Below are 15,051 nucleotides of genomic sequence, written 5' to 3' on the forward strand. Positions count from 1 at the left end.
GTTGCAACTTATCGGTATTTCACTAATACATGTAAATAACCTTTTTCTGAGGGTCATACTGGTGGTGTAGTCTTGCAAATAAATGACACCCAAAATATGGGTGTGCATAGCCCGTTTGTGACACATTGTATTACATAAAGATAGAGCAGAGTAGAGCAAGGTAGAGAGTAGAAGACGTTGCGACTTTAAGGAAAGCATTTGCCGTGTACTTAGTAATCAATCGCTAGTGTCATCCTTACTGGTGCCCGTGTTGATTCAGGTAGTGGATTTGGCAAGTTGGCTTTGGTTTTGTGTGTGGTATTACATAATCACATTTTTGTTAGCAGCATAAAAATTCTGAAAGCTGCTAATCACAGACCTTAATCATATATATACTGATTTAAAGGTTACTGGTTGGCTAAGTGAGTTCTAGACTGAGTCATAAGTGGACTTTCCGTAGTGAGATCAGACACAACAATACGCAGTGTATGAGATTATTGTGAGAAGAGTTGATTGAACCCTTTTTTTTTTGGTTTTATTTCAGCGATGCATAGTTGGCTATTTGAGTTTTGGGAATGGTTAAGAGACCATTGCCCCAGTTTCGATAGGGGAACGCCCAAGCCATTGAGATCATGGTTAGTACGACGTTCTGGACTTACGATTATGGGGATATCTATGGTGATTATATTTTTTGTGATCCCGTTGAGTAACTATCTAAAGCTTAAACCGTTTTTCTTCAAGGTTGAGCACAGACTTAAGCATCATACTTTCAAAAGGACTGCATGGATCCATAAATCGTCGATTTACCACAATGAGTCGTTGCAAATCACTGTGTTCTGGACCGTTTTGATGTTTACATTGGTGCTATACGATTGTAATAATGACCTTTTGATCATAACGAAGAGGCTCGGACGGATACCGGTTTGCATGATGCCTGCTCTTCTATTTCTAACGACACGGCCATCACCGCTACCGCATGTGCTATACTTTTCGCTACTTCCTTTGCACAAGTGGATTTCGAGGATTGTTGTGCTCCAGTCGTTGTTGCATACGATACTATACACGATTCAGTATGCAAGAAAGGGTACGCTTGCCAAGTTGCAAAAATTGGCGAACGTCTGGGGTATTATTGCTATGGCTCTTTTCCTCTTGATTGGGATCACATCTTTGCCCAAAATCAGGAGGGTCAATTTCCAGCTTTTCTATTGCGTTCACTATGCGGCTACTTGGATGAGCGTCGTTTTGCTTCAATATCACGCTCGCCCCAATATGAATATGGTGTCTATCATAAATGTGACGCTTCTTGTGGGCCAGATTGTGTACCGTGTGTGGCACACCAAGGTTTCGACCATTTCAGTTATACCTGTGTCGCCGTCGATTAGTGTGGTGGAGTTCCCGATGTCAGATTTATGCAAGAAACCTATCTTGCCCTCGGGCCATATTCGCATGAACAACTATCACCGTTTCTGGTTGAAGCGTTGGTTTTATCATTTGATTCCCTTCCAGCACCCTTACACTATCGCATCGTTGCCCAACGAGCCAACGGTAAGGCTTATCGTGAGAACTGGGAGGTTCCCCTTGAGAACGAATTCAAAATACTACATTACAGGAGCTTTTGAACCCAAGGTGGACTTCATGTCTAAGAAGGATGCTAGAAATAATCACAGGCTTTTGCCATTCCAGAGTGCCACTCCGACCTTGTTACTATCGCCGCTATCCTTCAATATCAATGCCAAGAGAGTGTTCATGGTTGTTGGTGGGAGTGCTATATCGTTTGGTTTACCCATGCTACGTATATTGAACTTTAACGGTGTAACGGTTAAGCTGCTCTGGGTGACTAGGGACCATAGGGATATGAAGATTCTAAATGTGTTCAAGAATAACTATTCGGGACTCGAGATATATGTTACCGGGACCTTGGGTGCTGAGCAAGACTTACAGATTGATTATGTTGACTATGGACCGGACACCCTGGGTGAACTGGAGAATAGTTCGGCACAATCTCATCAGTTGCAGTCTCAATCTCAATCACAATCACAATCACAGGAGCACCAACACCTGCTGCAAACGCCTATAAAACGCCGTCGCTCGCACCAAAGTTTACAGAGTCCAGCATTACCATCTTCGTCTGACCTTAACCCAACGACTAGTCTGAATAGCGATTCTCAAACGCATTATGGTTCGTTACCTACAGATAAGGGAGGATTGTTTTCTGCTGAGTTAGGCACAAGCGCGAAGGATAACGAAGATGAGTTCGATTTCACAGACCTCTTCAGTGCCTCGGCCACCTTAAAGAGGAAGAAATCTGTGCCAAAGATCCAAGAAATGCCTCCAAGTCCCTTCCATAAAGACGAAATGTTCCGTAAGCCAAAGGTGGTGATACCACCTAATGACGAAAACTATAAGAGTGATACCGAAAGTTTAGAAGAAGATGATATGAAACTGACGATTCCTGCAGGTGTCAAACTAGTGTTTGGAAGGCCAAAGCTCTCTCAATTAGACTATCAGTGGTGTTTGCAAAAAGAATGTGCCCCACCTTCAGAAGTTGACAATTGTTGCGTCATGAGCGCTGATAATAATGTCACTCACGTGGATGATCTAGCCAAGGTCTGGGTCATAGCGGCTGGTCCCAGGGGTTTAGTCGACAGCACCAGGAGATGGGCAAAGGATGGTGGCTTGCATTTCCACGAAGAAAGTTTCAGTGTGTAAAATTATGAGGAAGTACATGCCTTGTGCATAATATTATGTTGCCTGTTATTATTACTGTATATGAATGAAGTGATAATGATGATGTGTATATAAATGACTAATTAAAAATAGATTCGGGTTGTTGTTATTGTTGTTGTTGTGTGTGTTATAGTTACTTACACCTTCATTTGAGTCAAACCCAACTCGTCGTTTTGCTGTGGAGTTCTATCGTAGTCTTCGATGGTCATGTTTGGATCTGGATCTGGAGCGTAAACGTTTTGGATGTACGAGCCAGCCAATGGATCTTCCATTATGACAGTGAACTTGACCTTCCCGTTGATGGCGTCCTTTAATCTGGCGAAGAATGCTACCCAACGGGCCTTGGTTTCTTCGTCCATCGAATCGGAGGTTTGAGTGAACACTCTAGACTCCAATTCATCGTACACCTGTCTTAGTAGACCTTCCAAAGTAGTGAATCTACCACCAAGAGTACCCTCTTGGATGTCCAAGTTAAGTTCCGGAATGTTCATCTTACAGTTTTCACCCTTCAAGATATCTCTGGAAAGATCTTCCGGATCGTCACAGTATAGCTTGATTCTTCTACCCTTTTCTGGGATGGCACCACCAGTCTTGACTTCGTTAGACTTGTAACCACAGTTTGGACATACGGTGGACATAATGATGACTTCTTTGAAATGAGGGATATTGACGGGCTTCATGTGAGTATCGCAGAGTTGCAAACAGTTAGGGCACGAGACACTGAAGCTCTGCACCTCGCTGTTGAAGTTCTCGATATCGGTAGCGTCCGACAAGAATTTGTGTTCCTTTCCTTGGCCTTGTTCTTTTTCTTGTTCCTTGGCCACAGATGGGTTTCTCTCACGTTGAGCTATTCTTTCACGCTCTTGCTCACGCTTCTCCTCGTACTGTTCTCTCGACATCAACCCGATCTGCACGTTCTGCTCATCCGTTCTCGCATACTCGCTGTGTGACCACTTGTGTGCTGCCTCCCCAGGCTTGTACTCGATCCATGAGTTACCCGTTGGATCGTCCAACACAAACGTTAGTGGCAACGTACCCTCCTTGCAAGCAATAGTATCCCTCACCTTCTCGATAAACTTCTGGATCTGCTCGTACAAATTCTCATCGATCTTCTTACGCATCTCCTGGTCGCCCTCCAAATCATCCACCATCTCGCTGAGCAACCCTTCCACCGTCGTCAACTGTCCACGCTTCCCCGGAATTTCAAGCTCTAGCTCCACAAACTTACACGAAGCTGTCTCAGACTTGATCACCTGTCTGTTGAAATCTTCCTTCCCCTCAACCTTCAACATATACTTAGACCCCTTCTCCTGGATCTCAGAAGCTGGCTGGATCTCAGAGTTCTTGAACCCACATTCCGGACATTCAAATGACATAAGAACAACTTCCCTAAAGTACGGAATCCGGGTCAAAAGCATCCGGGTAGTACCCATCTTATGGCAGTTCATACATAGCGACTGAATCTCCTGCACTGGATGGCCCATAGCGTCAAATGCACCCGTTTGAACCAACCCATTATCGTTCTCATTCTCGTTCCCATTTACATTTCCCTCAGTTTCTTCAACAATCTCTCCAACCGGCTTAAACAAATCTTCTCCCATCGCAAAAAATATATATATCCAGAAACTATAATACCTTTATCGCGGTTTCCACACTTTCTAGCTTCTGTAGACCTCAAAAACGCCTCTAATACTCCCTTTAAAACACTCTTTTGTTCATGCGATGAGGTGTTGAAGTTTAACAAAATTTTTCAAAGCTTCTTTTCCCATATTAAAGGTTTTGAAAAAAAAAAAAATAAGCTGAAGCATCTTTAAAGTGAAAAAAAAAAGTGTTGAAGCTATCGATGACAGCTCATCGCAGGGGGAAAACAGGGTACTATAGTGCTTTTCGTACTGGTTTGGTAGTGTGTAGGGTACCAGAAAGTTGGTGTTGATAACATATTTGAAGGAGAAACAGAGAAAAAAGCGGCGATGCCTCGTGATCCGTTGATAGGTATAGTTGGGAAACCATCGAGTGGTAAATCGACGACATTGAATTCGTTGACAGATGCTTCGGCACAAGTCGGGGCATTCCCATTTACGACGATTGAGCCCAATCGTGCGACAGGGTATTTGCAGGTGAATTGTGCTTGTAGCCGGTTTGGGCTGGAGAAGCTGTGTAAGCCGAACTATGGGTGGTGTGAGAATGGGATGAGACACATTCCGATCATGTTGTTGGACGTAGCTGGGCTAGTTCCTGGGGCACACAGCGGTCGAGGGTTGGGGAACAAGTTTCTTGACGACTTGAGACATGCGGATGCGTTGATCCATGTGGTGGACGTGAGTGGGACGACGGATGCGGAGGGGAAGAACACGCGAGGGTACGATCCGTTGCAGGACATTGAGTGGTTGCAGGACGAGATCCGGTTGTGGATCGAGGGTAATTTGCAGAAGAGATGGGGGTCTATTGTTCGGAAACACACTGCGACGAAATCGAGTGCGGTGGACACGTTGCAGGCACAGTTTGGTGGGTACGGGTCGCATGCGCCTATGATTCAAAGGGCGTTGGCGAGGATACCTGGGCTTCCACCGTTGGAGCAATGGACGAACGAATGGATCACGGAGGTTGTGAAGTCATTCATGCAGGAGAAGTTCCCTACGGTGCTTGCGTTGAACAAGATTGACCATCCGGACGCTGATAAGAACGTGAGCAAGATCATGCTCAAGTATCCTGAGACCAAGTGTGTGCTTACGAGTGCGATCACGGAGGTGTTTTTGCGGAAACTCAAGAAGCAAGGGTTCATCCACTACGAGGAAGGGACTGAGTTTGTGGATACGTTTGAGGATGACGAGACGTTGAAGCCGTTGGATGAGAAGCTCATGCAGAGGATCGAGACGATTCGTGATCTTGTGTTGTACAGGTTTGGGTCTACCGGTGTGGTGCAGGTGCTCCAGGCGGCTGCCAGCACGTTGGACTTGGTTCCCGTGTACACAGTTCGTAACATCCAGACGTTTACCGGTGGTAACGGTGAGAATGTGTTCAGGGACTGTTTCCTAGTGAAGAAGGGCACTACGGTGGGCAAAGTGGCTACGTATATCATGGGAGATGTGACGATAGCGTCGATAGAGGGAGTGAAGGGACTCAGGGTGAGTGAGGACGACAAGGTTGACGAGGGCGTGAATGACATATTGACGTTCAAGTTGGCACCAAGGGCGAAGTAACAGTACTATAACTAGAGAATATAATATAATATAATATAATATATTAAGTTAGATTACACTTTTTATGTATGTGTGTGTATATATATATATCCGAGACAGTCTGTGAAAAGACTGGTTTCCAAACGTATGTGTGGGGAAACTGAACGCCTGTATGTGGGGAGGTGATAGGAATAAGAATGCTAGCAGACTGAATATGATACTCCATAAGACTGAATGAATAGTAAAGGAAAAAAAAAAAAAATTAAGAAGTCCGAAGATTGAATGATATGATATGATATGAATTGAATATAGTTGACCGACCGACCGACCCGCTGAAGTCATTAGAAGAGGGGAGGCGGAAAGAAAGAGGGAATATTATGTGAATATGAATGAAGTTCAAAGAGGAGGAGAAGGAGAAGACAAGACATAAATCTAAGCGTTCTCGACTTGTTCTTCCTTGGACTTGGATGAGATGGATAGACTGGAGACGCCCAAACGAGCATCTTCTTCGTTTCTGTCGACCTTTTCCATGTAAGCCTTTAGCACTGCTGAGGACAAGTCTCTGTGGAACTTTTCGTGGCCGATCAAGACCATGACGAAAGTGAAGATGACGACGGAACCGGTCAAGATAGCCATGACCTTAGCGTAATCCTTCTTGATGACTTTACCTGCAGCGTCTCTTGCCAATGGGTAGATGTCAGCCAAGTCATTTTCGATGACGACCGATGCAGCCGATGCCAAGTTACCCAATTGGTACGCTAGACCAGCGACCAAGGCTCTAGCTTCTGGAGGAGACAATTCTGATAGATGGATTGGGATAACACCCCAGACACCGAACACCGAGAAGAATAGCATGAAACCTGCACCCAAGACAGCGGAAGAGGTCTTTAGCATGAATGCTGGGTATGTGAAGCACCCGGCCATGGTCAAAGCGATCAAGAGACCCAATCTTCTACCGGTGACTTCCATCAATTGGCCAAAGAACAAACCACCGCAGATACCACCGAGGTTGACCACGACGATGGCGACAGTGACAGCGTCCTCTGAGAAGTTCAATTGGGAACGGATCATGGTTGGGAACAAATCCTGGGAACCGTGAGTCAAATAGTTTGGACCGACAAGCAACAAGACCAAGTAGCCGAACAATAGCCAGTACTTGCAGATGATTCTCTTTGTGTTGGCCATCTTTTCCTTGAAAGTAGTCTTTGGGATTGGGTTACCGCCGTTTGATGCGATAGCGTCTTGTTTCATCAATTCTCTAGCCTTGAGGACCTTTGTGAAGTATTTCGTTTCTGGCCACACGAGTCTCCATAGCATTAGGAGTGCTGGCAAGAAGATGGAGAACCAGAACTGGACTTTCCAGTAGTTCTCGCCGTTGACGTGCAAGAAGGCTCTGTAGAAGATGATGGCGAAGATGAAACCCATGGCGTATGCGCTGAAGAACAAACCGGAGAGGATGGATCTGGCCTTGACTGGGGCGTCCTCGATAGCAGTAGCGGAGGCACAACCGTAGATACCACCCATGGCGATACCGGAGATCCATCTAACACCAAGGAACTGAGTGTAGGTCTTGGCCCATGGGGTACAGAGCTGGCAGATGAGGAAAAGTCCGAGACAAGTGATGTAGGGCCATTTTCTGGAGTAATTATCGGTCCATAGCCCGAAGATGATGGCACCAGCGGATCTGACGAAAAGCACTAGCGAGAGCCCCCAGGAGATGTCCTTGGTGGGCTTATCGTACAACTTTGCCAATGGGGCTGTTGAGACAGAGACTGCGAAAAAGGCCCATGCGGCGCATAGCCATGCCAAATACCCCATGAAGAAGTAGTTCCAGTTGGATAGGGTCATTTTGCGCAACTCTGGGAATGGGTTGATGTTGTCCATGGAGACCTTGTGGATCTGGAACAAGGAAGTGATACGGGTCCCTGCGTATCTGCAGATGCTGGCCCAGGACAAGTCTGGTTTTTCTTCGTCGTCTTTGTAGATGATGGACACGTCTTCGTTTTGGATTTCTTCTAGTTCTGACTCGTCTAGTTCGGATTCGTCGACGACGGATGGGAATGGGGCGAGTTCTTCTGGGTCCGATGCGTTGGACTGGGAGTCCGAGCTGTTCATTGGGACCGAGTGGTGGGTGTGTACGGAGCGTTTGGACTCCACCTGGTGGAGGAACGTGCGGCCTTCTGGGAAGTGGCCGTGGTCTTGGCCTTGGCCTTGGCCTTGGCCTTTTTCTTCGTTTCCTTCTGACATTATGCCTATAGTAGCTTGTGTATTAGCTGTGTGTATTAGCTGTCTGTGTTAGCTGTCTGTGTATGATGATAACTGGTATAAGTGTATATGAACAAGATTGAAACCCAGAACCAGGACTTTTCCAGATGCAAGCCAGTCCTTTATATATGAAATGTGGCAGCAGGGCAGCGGCAGCTGCCTTGCTGCTGGTAATGCTAGGGTATGCCAGGGTATGCCCTGGCATACCCTAGCCTCACGCATCGTCGTCACACACCCGTTGATCCTGAAGCTCATCTTTTGCACAGCTTTGGGAAATCGCTGACACAGAGCATAACCAACCACCTGGAAAACCGGCATTGGGGAAGTGCGAGGCTGACTTTTGACTAGCGATTTGACTAGCTTTTCCGAAGTTAGCATTTAGGCTGGCAAATGCCTCTATTCGTATCGCTTGGAGGACCCAAATGCGTGTTGGAGATGGAGCTTCAAGCCGGACTCGCGCTTGCTCATGGCTATGGCTATGGCTATGGCTATGGCCATATACGTAGTATAGTAGTAGTGCCTCCTCCATTGTGAGTCGGACAAAACCCCAGTGGGGAAAATGCCGCTGTGCTCGCTGTGTGCTCGATATGGCTCGAGCGTGCAGCAGGGCCGCAGGGCCTGCGGCCCTGCGGCATGAAATAAAGGTGGGGGTGAGCGCCGAGGGTCGGACGTGGCGTGGGGGAAGGGCAAGGCGCACAGACGCGGCTGCACGGCGCGATATTTCCGGGGAGGGTCCGATCCCGCTGGGGCCGAAATACGCGTGGGGGCAGGCAGGAGGGCAGGCGGGAGGGCCAGAGTAAAGTCTGGGGAAAAAGCGCGGCGGTGGCGGGGCAGCGGGCGAGGCGTGGGGGGAGCCACGGTGAGACCAGGCCGCAGGACGAGAAGGAACAAAAAAGTTTTTTCTTCGTCTTTCCTGTTACGTCCCGAGCCGCGCGATAAAGCGTGGGTTACTCCGAGACGTGGGCGAGTTTCCATCCAAGCCGTGGGTAAGTCCAAGACGTGGGTGGTCCACCCACGTCTTGGAGACATGGAAAGGCGGTTAGGTAGGGTAGGTAGGGTAGGCAGAGTGGGAGATCCGGGTAAGATGCAGTTCCCTTTGGGTATGCCGCTGGCGTATCTTGCCGCTGGCATCTTTTGCCGCTGGCATACCTCTTGCCAATTGCCAATTGCTTTGGTGTAAGTCTGCTGTATGGGGTATACTGTCTGGTGGAGAAGCGGCTAGTAGACCCTCAGACCCTCTCCTCTTCTCAGGCCTGACCCAAGGCCTGACCCAAGGCTTCACCCTCACGCCTGGGTCTCACCCAAGGCCTGGGTCTCACCCTCTTTTCATTACGTCTTGCCTCTATGCCTCAGGCATGCCAAAGACTCTGATATAAGCTGAGGTCAGCATTGAGACCTTCAGCATGTATACGTGTATACGTGTATAGATGTGGTCTAGCAGTTGCTTAGCAGTTGTTTAGCCTTGGTATAGATATATACCAGGCCTCACCAGGCTTCACCAGTAGTCTCTTTCTCAAGTCTTATATATCCTGGGATATCCTGATGTGTTCTGGTATGTCCTGGTATATCCTGATGTATTTTGGCCACTGGCCACTGGCCAGTGGCCTCTGGCGATGCTTGCCCAAGACAATGCTTGCCACTTCGCTTGCCTGGTTCGAGCGTGGGGCGGCGTCGCGGCGTCGCTTGGCTGAGGATACGGCAGGATACGGCAGGATACCACAGGATACGAGTCAGTGCGGCAGGACTCAGGACTCAGGCCAGGACTAGCCAGGTAGTCATCCTGTCGCGTGGGGTGGGGGAAGGAAGGGTGGGGTGGGGGTAAGAAAAAAAAACGAAAAGGTGGGATGGGATCGGGTGGGTGTTACCCGGTGGCCGCCGGGTAACATGCTGTTTCCCTGGGTATATGTTACCCGGATACAGCATTACCCGGATGCCTCAGGTCACCCGGTGGCCTCCGGTTACCCCGCCTCTCCGTACGGCAACATCTCTCTTTTCTCTTTTATCCCCGGTGTCTGGGTGGAGCCAGGGCCCTTTTGTTTTTTGTTTTGGTTTCGGCGTTTCTTTTACCTCGCTTCCCTCCTGCTTTTCTCGCTTCTTTTGTACCGGTGCACCGTAGAAAAGGGCCCTCGAGAACGGTTGGGCGATGCCCTATGGCAATGCCTATGGCAATTCCCTATGGCCAAATGGACCCTCGAACTAGGTAGCGTACACAGATATGGATAGCCCATATCTCTGCATGACTGATGTTGTTTGTGATTCTCCTCGCTTCTGCCTATCTCAGACAAGGGTCCTGCCTTTGCACAGGACCCTCTCTTATCTATATGACAACACTCAAGGTGATGACTTTAGCAAAAGATCTCCGATTCCTTTCCAGCGAGTGCCTGCTTTCCTCTGGTATCCCTCTGGTATCTGGTATCCTATACCACCTATTTAATGCTGGGGTCTGGCCTGTAATCCGTATTCCTGTCACCTTGTATTCTTGTCACCATGTATTCTTGTCACATTGTATTACCTCCTCCCAGCCCACACCAACAATGGATCTCGAGAAGAATACCTACCTCGAGAAGAACATGGATCTCGAGAAAAACACATACCTCGTCGAAACCTCCAGCAACCTCGACCAATCGCACTCCCACTCCCCCACAGACACCCACGAACTTTCCCCCGGATTCGATGGCAAACACGACGGTATCAGGCTCAAGAAAGCCCTCAAGGCTAGACACGTCTCCATGATCGCCATCGGTGGCTCCCTAGGAACAGGTCTCCTCATCGGAACTGGCTCCTCCCTCTCGCTGGCTGGCCCAGGATCCATCTTGATCGCTTACGCTTTCGTCGGCCTCCTCGTCTACATCGTCATGTCCTGTCTCGGCGAAATGGCCGCCTACATCCCTCTAGATGGTTTCACCTCTTACGCTACAAGATACGCTGACCCTGCTCTAGGGTTCGCCGTAGGCTACTCTTACCTCTTCAAATACTGGATCATCGTCCCAAACCAACTCACCGCAGGTGCACTCGTCATCCAGTACTGGATCGACCGTGACAAAGTCAACCCGGGCGTCTGGATCACAGTCTTCCTCGCCGCAATCGTCCTCATCAACTTCTTGGGCGTCAGATTCTTTGGCGAAATCGAATTCTACATCTCCGCCATCAAAATCCTCGTCATGTTGGGACTCATCCTTTTGCTCCTCATCCTAGCCTGTGGAGGTGGGCCCCACGGTGACGCTAGAGGGTTCAAAAACTGGTCCAATCCTGGCGCCTTCAAAGAATACTCAAAGGCAATCACTGGCGATAAAGGCCGTTTCGTAGCATTCGTTTCAGTCTTCGTCCTCGCACTCTTCGCTTACCTCGGTACAGAACTCTGCGGTATCGTCGTCTCAGAGTGCAAAAATCCAAGAAAAGCAGTCCCAAAGGCTATCAAGCTCACCATGTACCGTATCATCATCTTCTACTTGATTTCCATCTTCCTACTGGGCTTGGTCGTCCCATATGATGACAAATTGCTGCTCAACGCCAAGAAAGCCAAGACTTCCGCTGCTGCTTCCCCATTTGTGGTCGCCATCATCAAAGCCGGTATCCCAGTGCTCCCATCGTTCATGAACGCTTGTGTGCTCATCTTCGTCTTCTCAGCTGCAAACTCCGACTTGTACGTCGCTTCAAGATCCCTCTACGGCTTGGCTATCGACAACAAAGCCCCCAAGATCTTCGCCAAAACAAACAAAAACGGTGTCCCATACTGGTCCATGCTCATGGGAATCCTGTTCGCCTTGCTCGCCTACATGAACGTCTCCTCTGGAAGCGCACAGGTCTTCAACTATTTCGTCAATTGCGTCTCCATCTTCGGACTCATGAGTTGGATCTCAATCCTCATAATATACATCAGATTCGACAGAGCATTCAGAGTCCAAGGCGTAAGCAAGGATGCGCTCACGTACAAGTCCCCATTCCAGCCATACAGCGCATGGTTCGCCCTCTTTTTCTGCTGCTTGATCGGCTTGATCAAAAACTTTACCGCCTTCCTTGGCGATAAGTTCGACTATAAGTCGTTCATCACGGGCTACATCGGTATCCCAGTGTACATCATCTCGTATGTTGGGTACAAGTTGTGGAACAAGACCAAACTCATCCCATCCGAAGAAGTCGATCTCGTCTCCTTCAAAGAACCAGTCGATTTGGAGGAAGAAGAAGGCAAATTGTTAGACGAGGAAAGAGCCGCTTATATCAAGGCCCATGGAAAAGACATGAAATGGTATTATGAAAAGATCTTCGGATGGATTGTGTAATTAATTCCCTATTGCCCCTAGCTTATTGTTCTCTATAATATATATATATCTATGCCCATACGCTTATAATTCCCCCAATTTACCTTTATTTAATTCTTCCTGGTAACTTGTAACTTGTAACTTGTAACTTGTAATAAATAATATCAAAACTCAGAAAAAACATATCATAAAAATATTATCTATGTATAATAATAATTGTTATACATCACTTATATATATACACATAGATAATCAATGAAATGGAGTAAGCTTGTGTATATGCCAAATAAAGTAAAAGGCTGGTTGGTTGTTGTTGTTGTTTATAAAATCATTAAAATCCAAAATCGTAATTTATCTCTTTATCCTCTCCCTCTCTATTCTTGCTTGGCGTTGATGGAAGCAGTCAATTGAGCTTGCTTGACCAAGTTGGATGGAGCATCCATGACTGGCAACATGACTTCGATCAATCTGATCTTAGAGTTTTCTTGGAACTTCTTGTCAGTGGTCAACTTGTTCCATTCACCAGTGGTGGCGACTCTGACGGCTTCGTAGTCCTTGGCACCGAAGGTTGGCAATAGGTCCAAGTGCTTCCAAGATTGGATACAGTTGTATTGAGCGGTTTCACCGTGAATCAATCTTTCAATGGTGTAACCATCGTTGTTCAAGACGAACAAGTATGGCTTCAAACCCCATCTGATCATGGTGGAGATTTCTTGGACAGTCAATTGCAAAGAACCGTCACCAATGAACAAGATAACTCTCTTCTTTGGATCGATTTCTTCAGCAGCGAAAGCAGCACCTAGAGTAGCACCACCGGTGAAACCAATGGAACCCCACAAGACTTGGGAGATACCGTAGGTGTCATTTGGGAAGTGGGTTTGGTTGATACCGAAAGCGGAGGTACCGGTTTCAGTTAGAACAACATCACCTTCTTGTAGGAACTTACCGACTTGAGTCCAGACCCATTCTTGCTTCAATGGAGTAGAGTCAGCAACTGGCTTGTTGTCTCTTGGAGCGTGAGGAACTGGAACTGGCTTGTAACCCTTAGCAGCATCCTTGACCTTGGTCAACAACTTTTGCAAGACGAACTTCATTTGGACACCTGGGAAAGTGGCGTTTCTGACCTTGATGTAGTCGGAGTGGAATTCGACAATGTTCTTGGTCTTGTAAGAGTAAGAGAAAGAACCGGTGTTGAAATCGGACAATAGAGCACCGACAGATAGAACCAAGTCAGCGGATTCAACAGCTTCCTTAACTTCTGGAGAAGACAAGGTACCGACGTAGACACCACCGAATCTTGGGTGTTGTTCGTCAATGGAACCCTTACCCATTGGGGTAACGAAGGCTGGGAATTGAGTGATGTCAATCAACTTCTTGGTTTCAGCCTTAACGTTGTGTCTGGAACAACAAGCATCGGCCAAGATAACTGGGTTCTTGGCGTCCTTGATCAATTCCAAAACGGTTTCTAGAACTTCGTTTTCAGCTTCTGGGTCGTTTGGCTTCAAGCTCAAGTCAATTGGGGTTTCCAATAGAGAAGCTGGAACCTTCAGGTCAACCAAGTTAGCTGGCAAACCCAAGTAAACTGGTCTTTGAGAGATGTAGGTGGTTCTGATACATCTGTCGATTTCAGATGGAGCACTGTTGATGTCAGTGATCATAGCAGTGGTTTCAGAAATGTTGGAAGACATTCTGTGGAAAACAGTGAAGTCACCGTTACCCAAGGTGTGGTGCAACAACAATTGCTTAGCTTGGGAAGAGATGGATGGAACACCAACAACGTGCAAAACACCAACGTGTTCAGCGTAAGAACCGGCAATACCGTTCAAGGCAGACAATTCACCAACACCGAAGGTGGTGATGACACAGGCCATACCCTTTAATCTGGCGTAACCATCAGCAGCGTAAGCAGCGTTCAATTCGTTAGCGTTACCAGCCCATCTCATACCTGGGACTTCGTAGATCTTGTCCAATAGGGACAAGTTGAAGTCACCTGGCAAACCGAAGATGGTTTGGACCTCGACTTGCTTTAATCTTTCGAACAAGTAACGACCTAGAGTAATTTCAGACATTGCAATTATTTGGTTTGGGTGTGGAGCTTTTCTTTGCGATTTGTACTGTTTAAGAGGATGGATCCTTTAAAACTAGTAGTTGTGCTTGGTTATTGAGTACTCAAAAGCAAATAATACAAATATACATTAAAGGGGAAACTAACAACATTCACAATCCACAAAACTGATCCAGACACTCCACTTATATACAAAAGCACTCACCTTCTTCCTACCCTACCCTAAACGCAGGAACCAGAATAAAATAAAATAAAATAGAATACTCCCATCCCATACCATACCATGCCATGGCCATATTCCATATCCCATATTCGATATTCAGTATTCCAAATCACAATAACCCAATATCACATATTACCACATATCACATACCCATACTAATTCCATAACCAACACCGTACGATTCTGCACCGTACCATCGCATAACCACCCGCAACCAACCACCGCAACAATAATCCGCCCTACGGTTCTTAGACACCCAGTAGCAGTCACTGGCAGCCTTCCTGGTTGCTAGCCTGCTTGCTTGCTCTATGTGTGTATGTGTGTATGTGTGTATGTGTATGCGTATGCTTTTAC

The 15,051-nt window shown here is 47.2% G+C and overlaps 6 protein-coding genes across 6 annotated transcripts; 3 read left to right on the forward strand and 3 right to left on the reverse strand.

The window, feature by feature from the left end:
* Nucleotides 1-525: 525 nt before the first annotated feature.
* Nucleotides 526-2,688, forward strand: FRE8 (putative ferric-chelate reductase; the record flags this gene model as incomplete). The annotated part of the gene is made up of 1 exon (XM_022820721.1): nucleotides 526-2,688. One exon carries the CDS (start codon nucleotides 526-528, stop codon nucleotides 2,686-2,688), a length of 2,163 nt encoding a protein of 720 aa, XP_022677155.1.
* A 155-nt stretch (nucleotides 2,689-2,843) lies between these two features.
* On the reverse strand, nucleotides 2,844-4,307 carry ZPR1 (zinc finger-containing protein ZPR1; the record flags this gene model as incomplete). The annotated part of the gene is made up of 1 exon (XM_022820722.1): nucleotides 2,844-4,307. The coding sequence occupies one exon, from the start codon at nucleotides 4,305-4,307 to the stop codon at nucleotides 2,844-2,846; it is 1,464 nt and encodes a 487-aa protein (XP_022677156.1).
* A 369-nt stretch (nucleotides 4,308-4,676) lies between these two features.
* Nucleotides 4,677-5,906, forward strand: KLMA_60072 (uncharacterized protein; the record flags this gene model as incomplete). The annotated part of the gene is made up of 1 exon (XM_022820723.1): nucleotides 4,677-5,906. One exon carries the CDS (start codon nucleotides 4,677-4,679, stop codon nucleotides 5,904-5,906), a length of 1,230 nt encoding a protein of 409 aa, XP_022677157.1.
* Nucleotides 5,907-6,317: 411 nt separating this feature from the next.
* JEN1 (uncharacterized protein) lies at nucleotides 6,318-8,132 on the reverse strand (the record flags this gene model as incomplete). Its single annotated transcript, XM_022820724.1, has 1 exon — nucleotides 6,318-8,132. The coding sequence occupies one exon, from the start codon at nucleotides 8,130-8,132 to the stop codon at nucleotides 6,318-6,320; it is 1,815 nt and encodes a 604-aa protein (XP_022677158.1).
* A 2,552-nt stretch (nucleotides 8,133-10,684) lies between these two features.
* DIP5 (dicarboxylic amino acid permease) lies at nucleotides 10,685-12,430 on the forward strand (the record flags this gene model as incomplete). The annotated part of the gene is made up of 1 exon (XM_022820725.1): nucleotides 10,685-12,430. One exon carries the CDS (start codon nucleotides 10,685-10,687, stop codon nucleotides 12,428-12,430), a length of 1,746 nt encoding a protein of 581 aa, XP_022677159.1.
* A 353-nt stretch (nucleotides 12,431-12,783) lies between these two features.
* PDC1 (indolepyruvate decarboxylase 1) lies at nucleotides 12,784-14,478 on the reverse strand (the record flags this gene model as incomplete). Its single annotated transcript, XM_022820726.1, has 1 exon — nucleotides 12,784-14,478. One exon carries the CDS (start codon nucleotides 14,476-14,478, stop codon nucleotides 12,784-12,786), a length of 1,695 nt encoding a protein of 564 aa, XP_022677160.1.
* Between the last annotated feature and the right edge of the window lie 573 nt (nucleotides 14,479-15,051).

This window comes from Kluyveromyces marxianus, chromosome 6 (genome assembly GCF_001417885.1).
Source record: "Kluyveromyces marxianus DMKU3-1042 DNA, complete genome, chromosome 6".
NCBI lineage: Eukaryota > Fungi > Ascomycota > Saccharomycetes > Saccharomycetales > Saccharomycetaceae > Kluyveromyces > Kluyveromyces marxianus.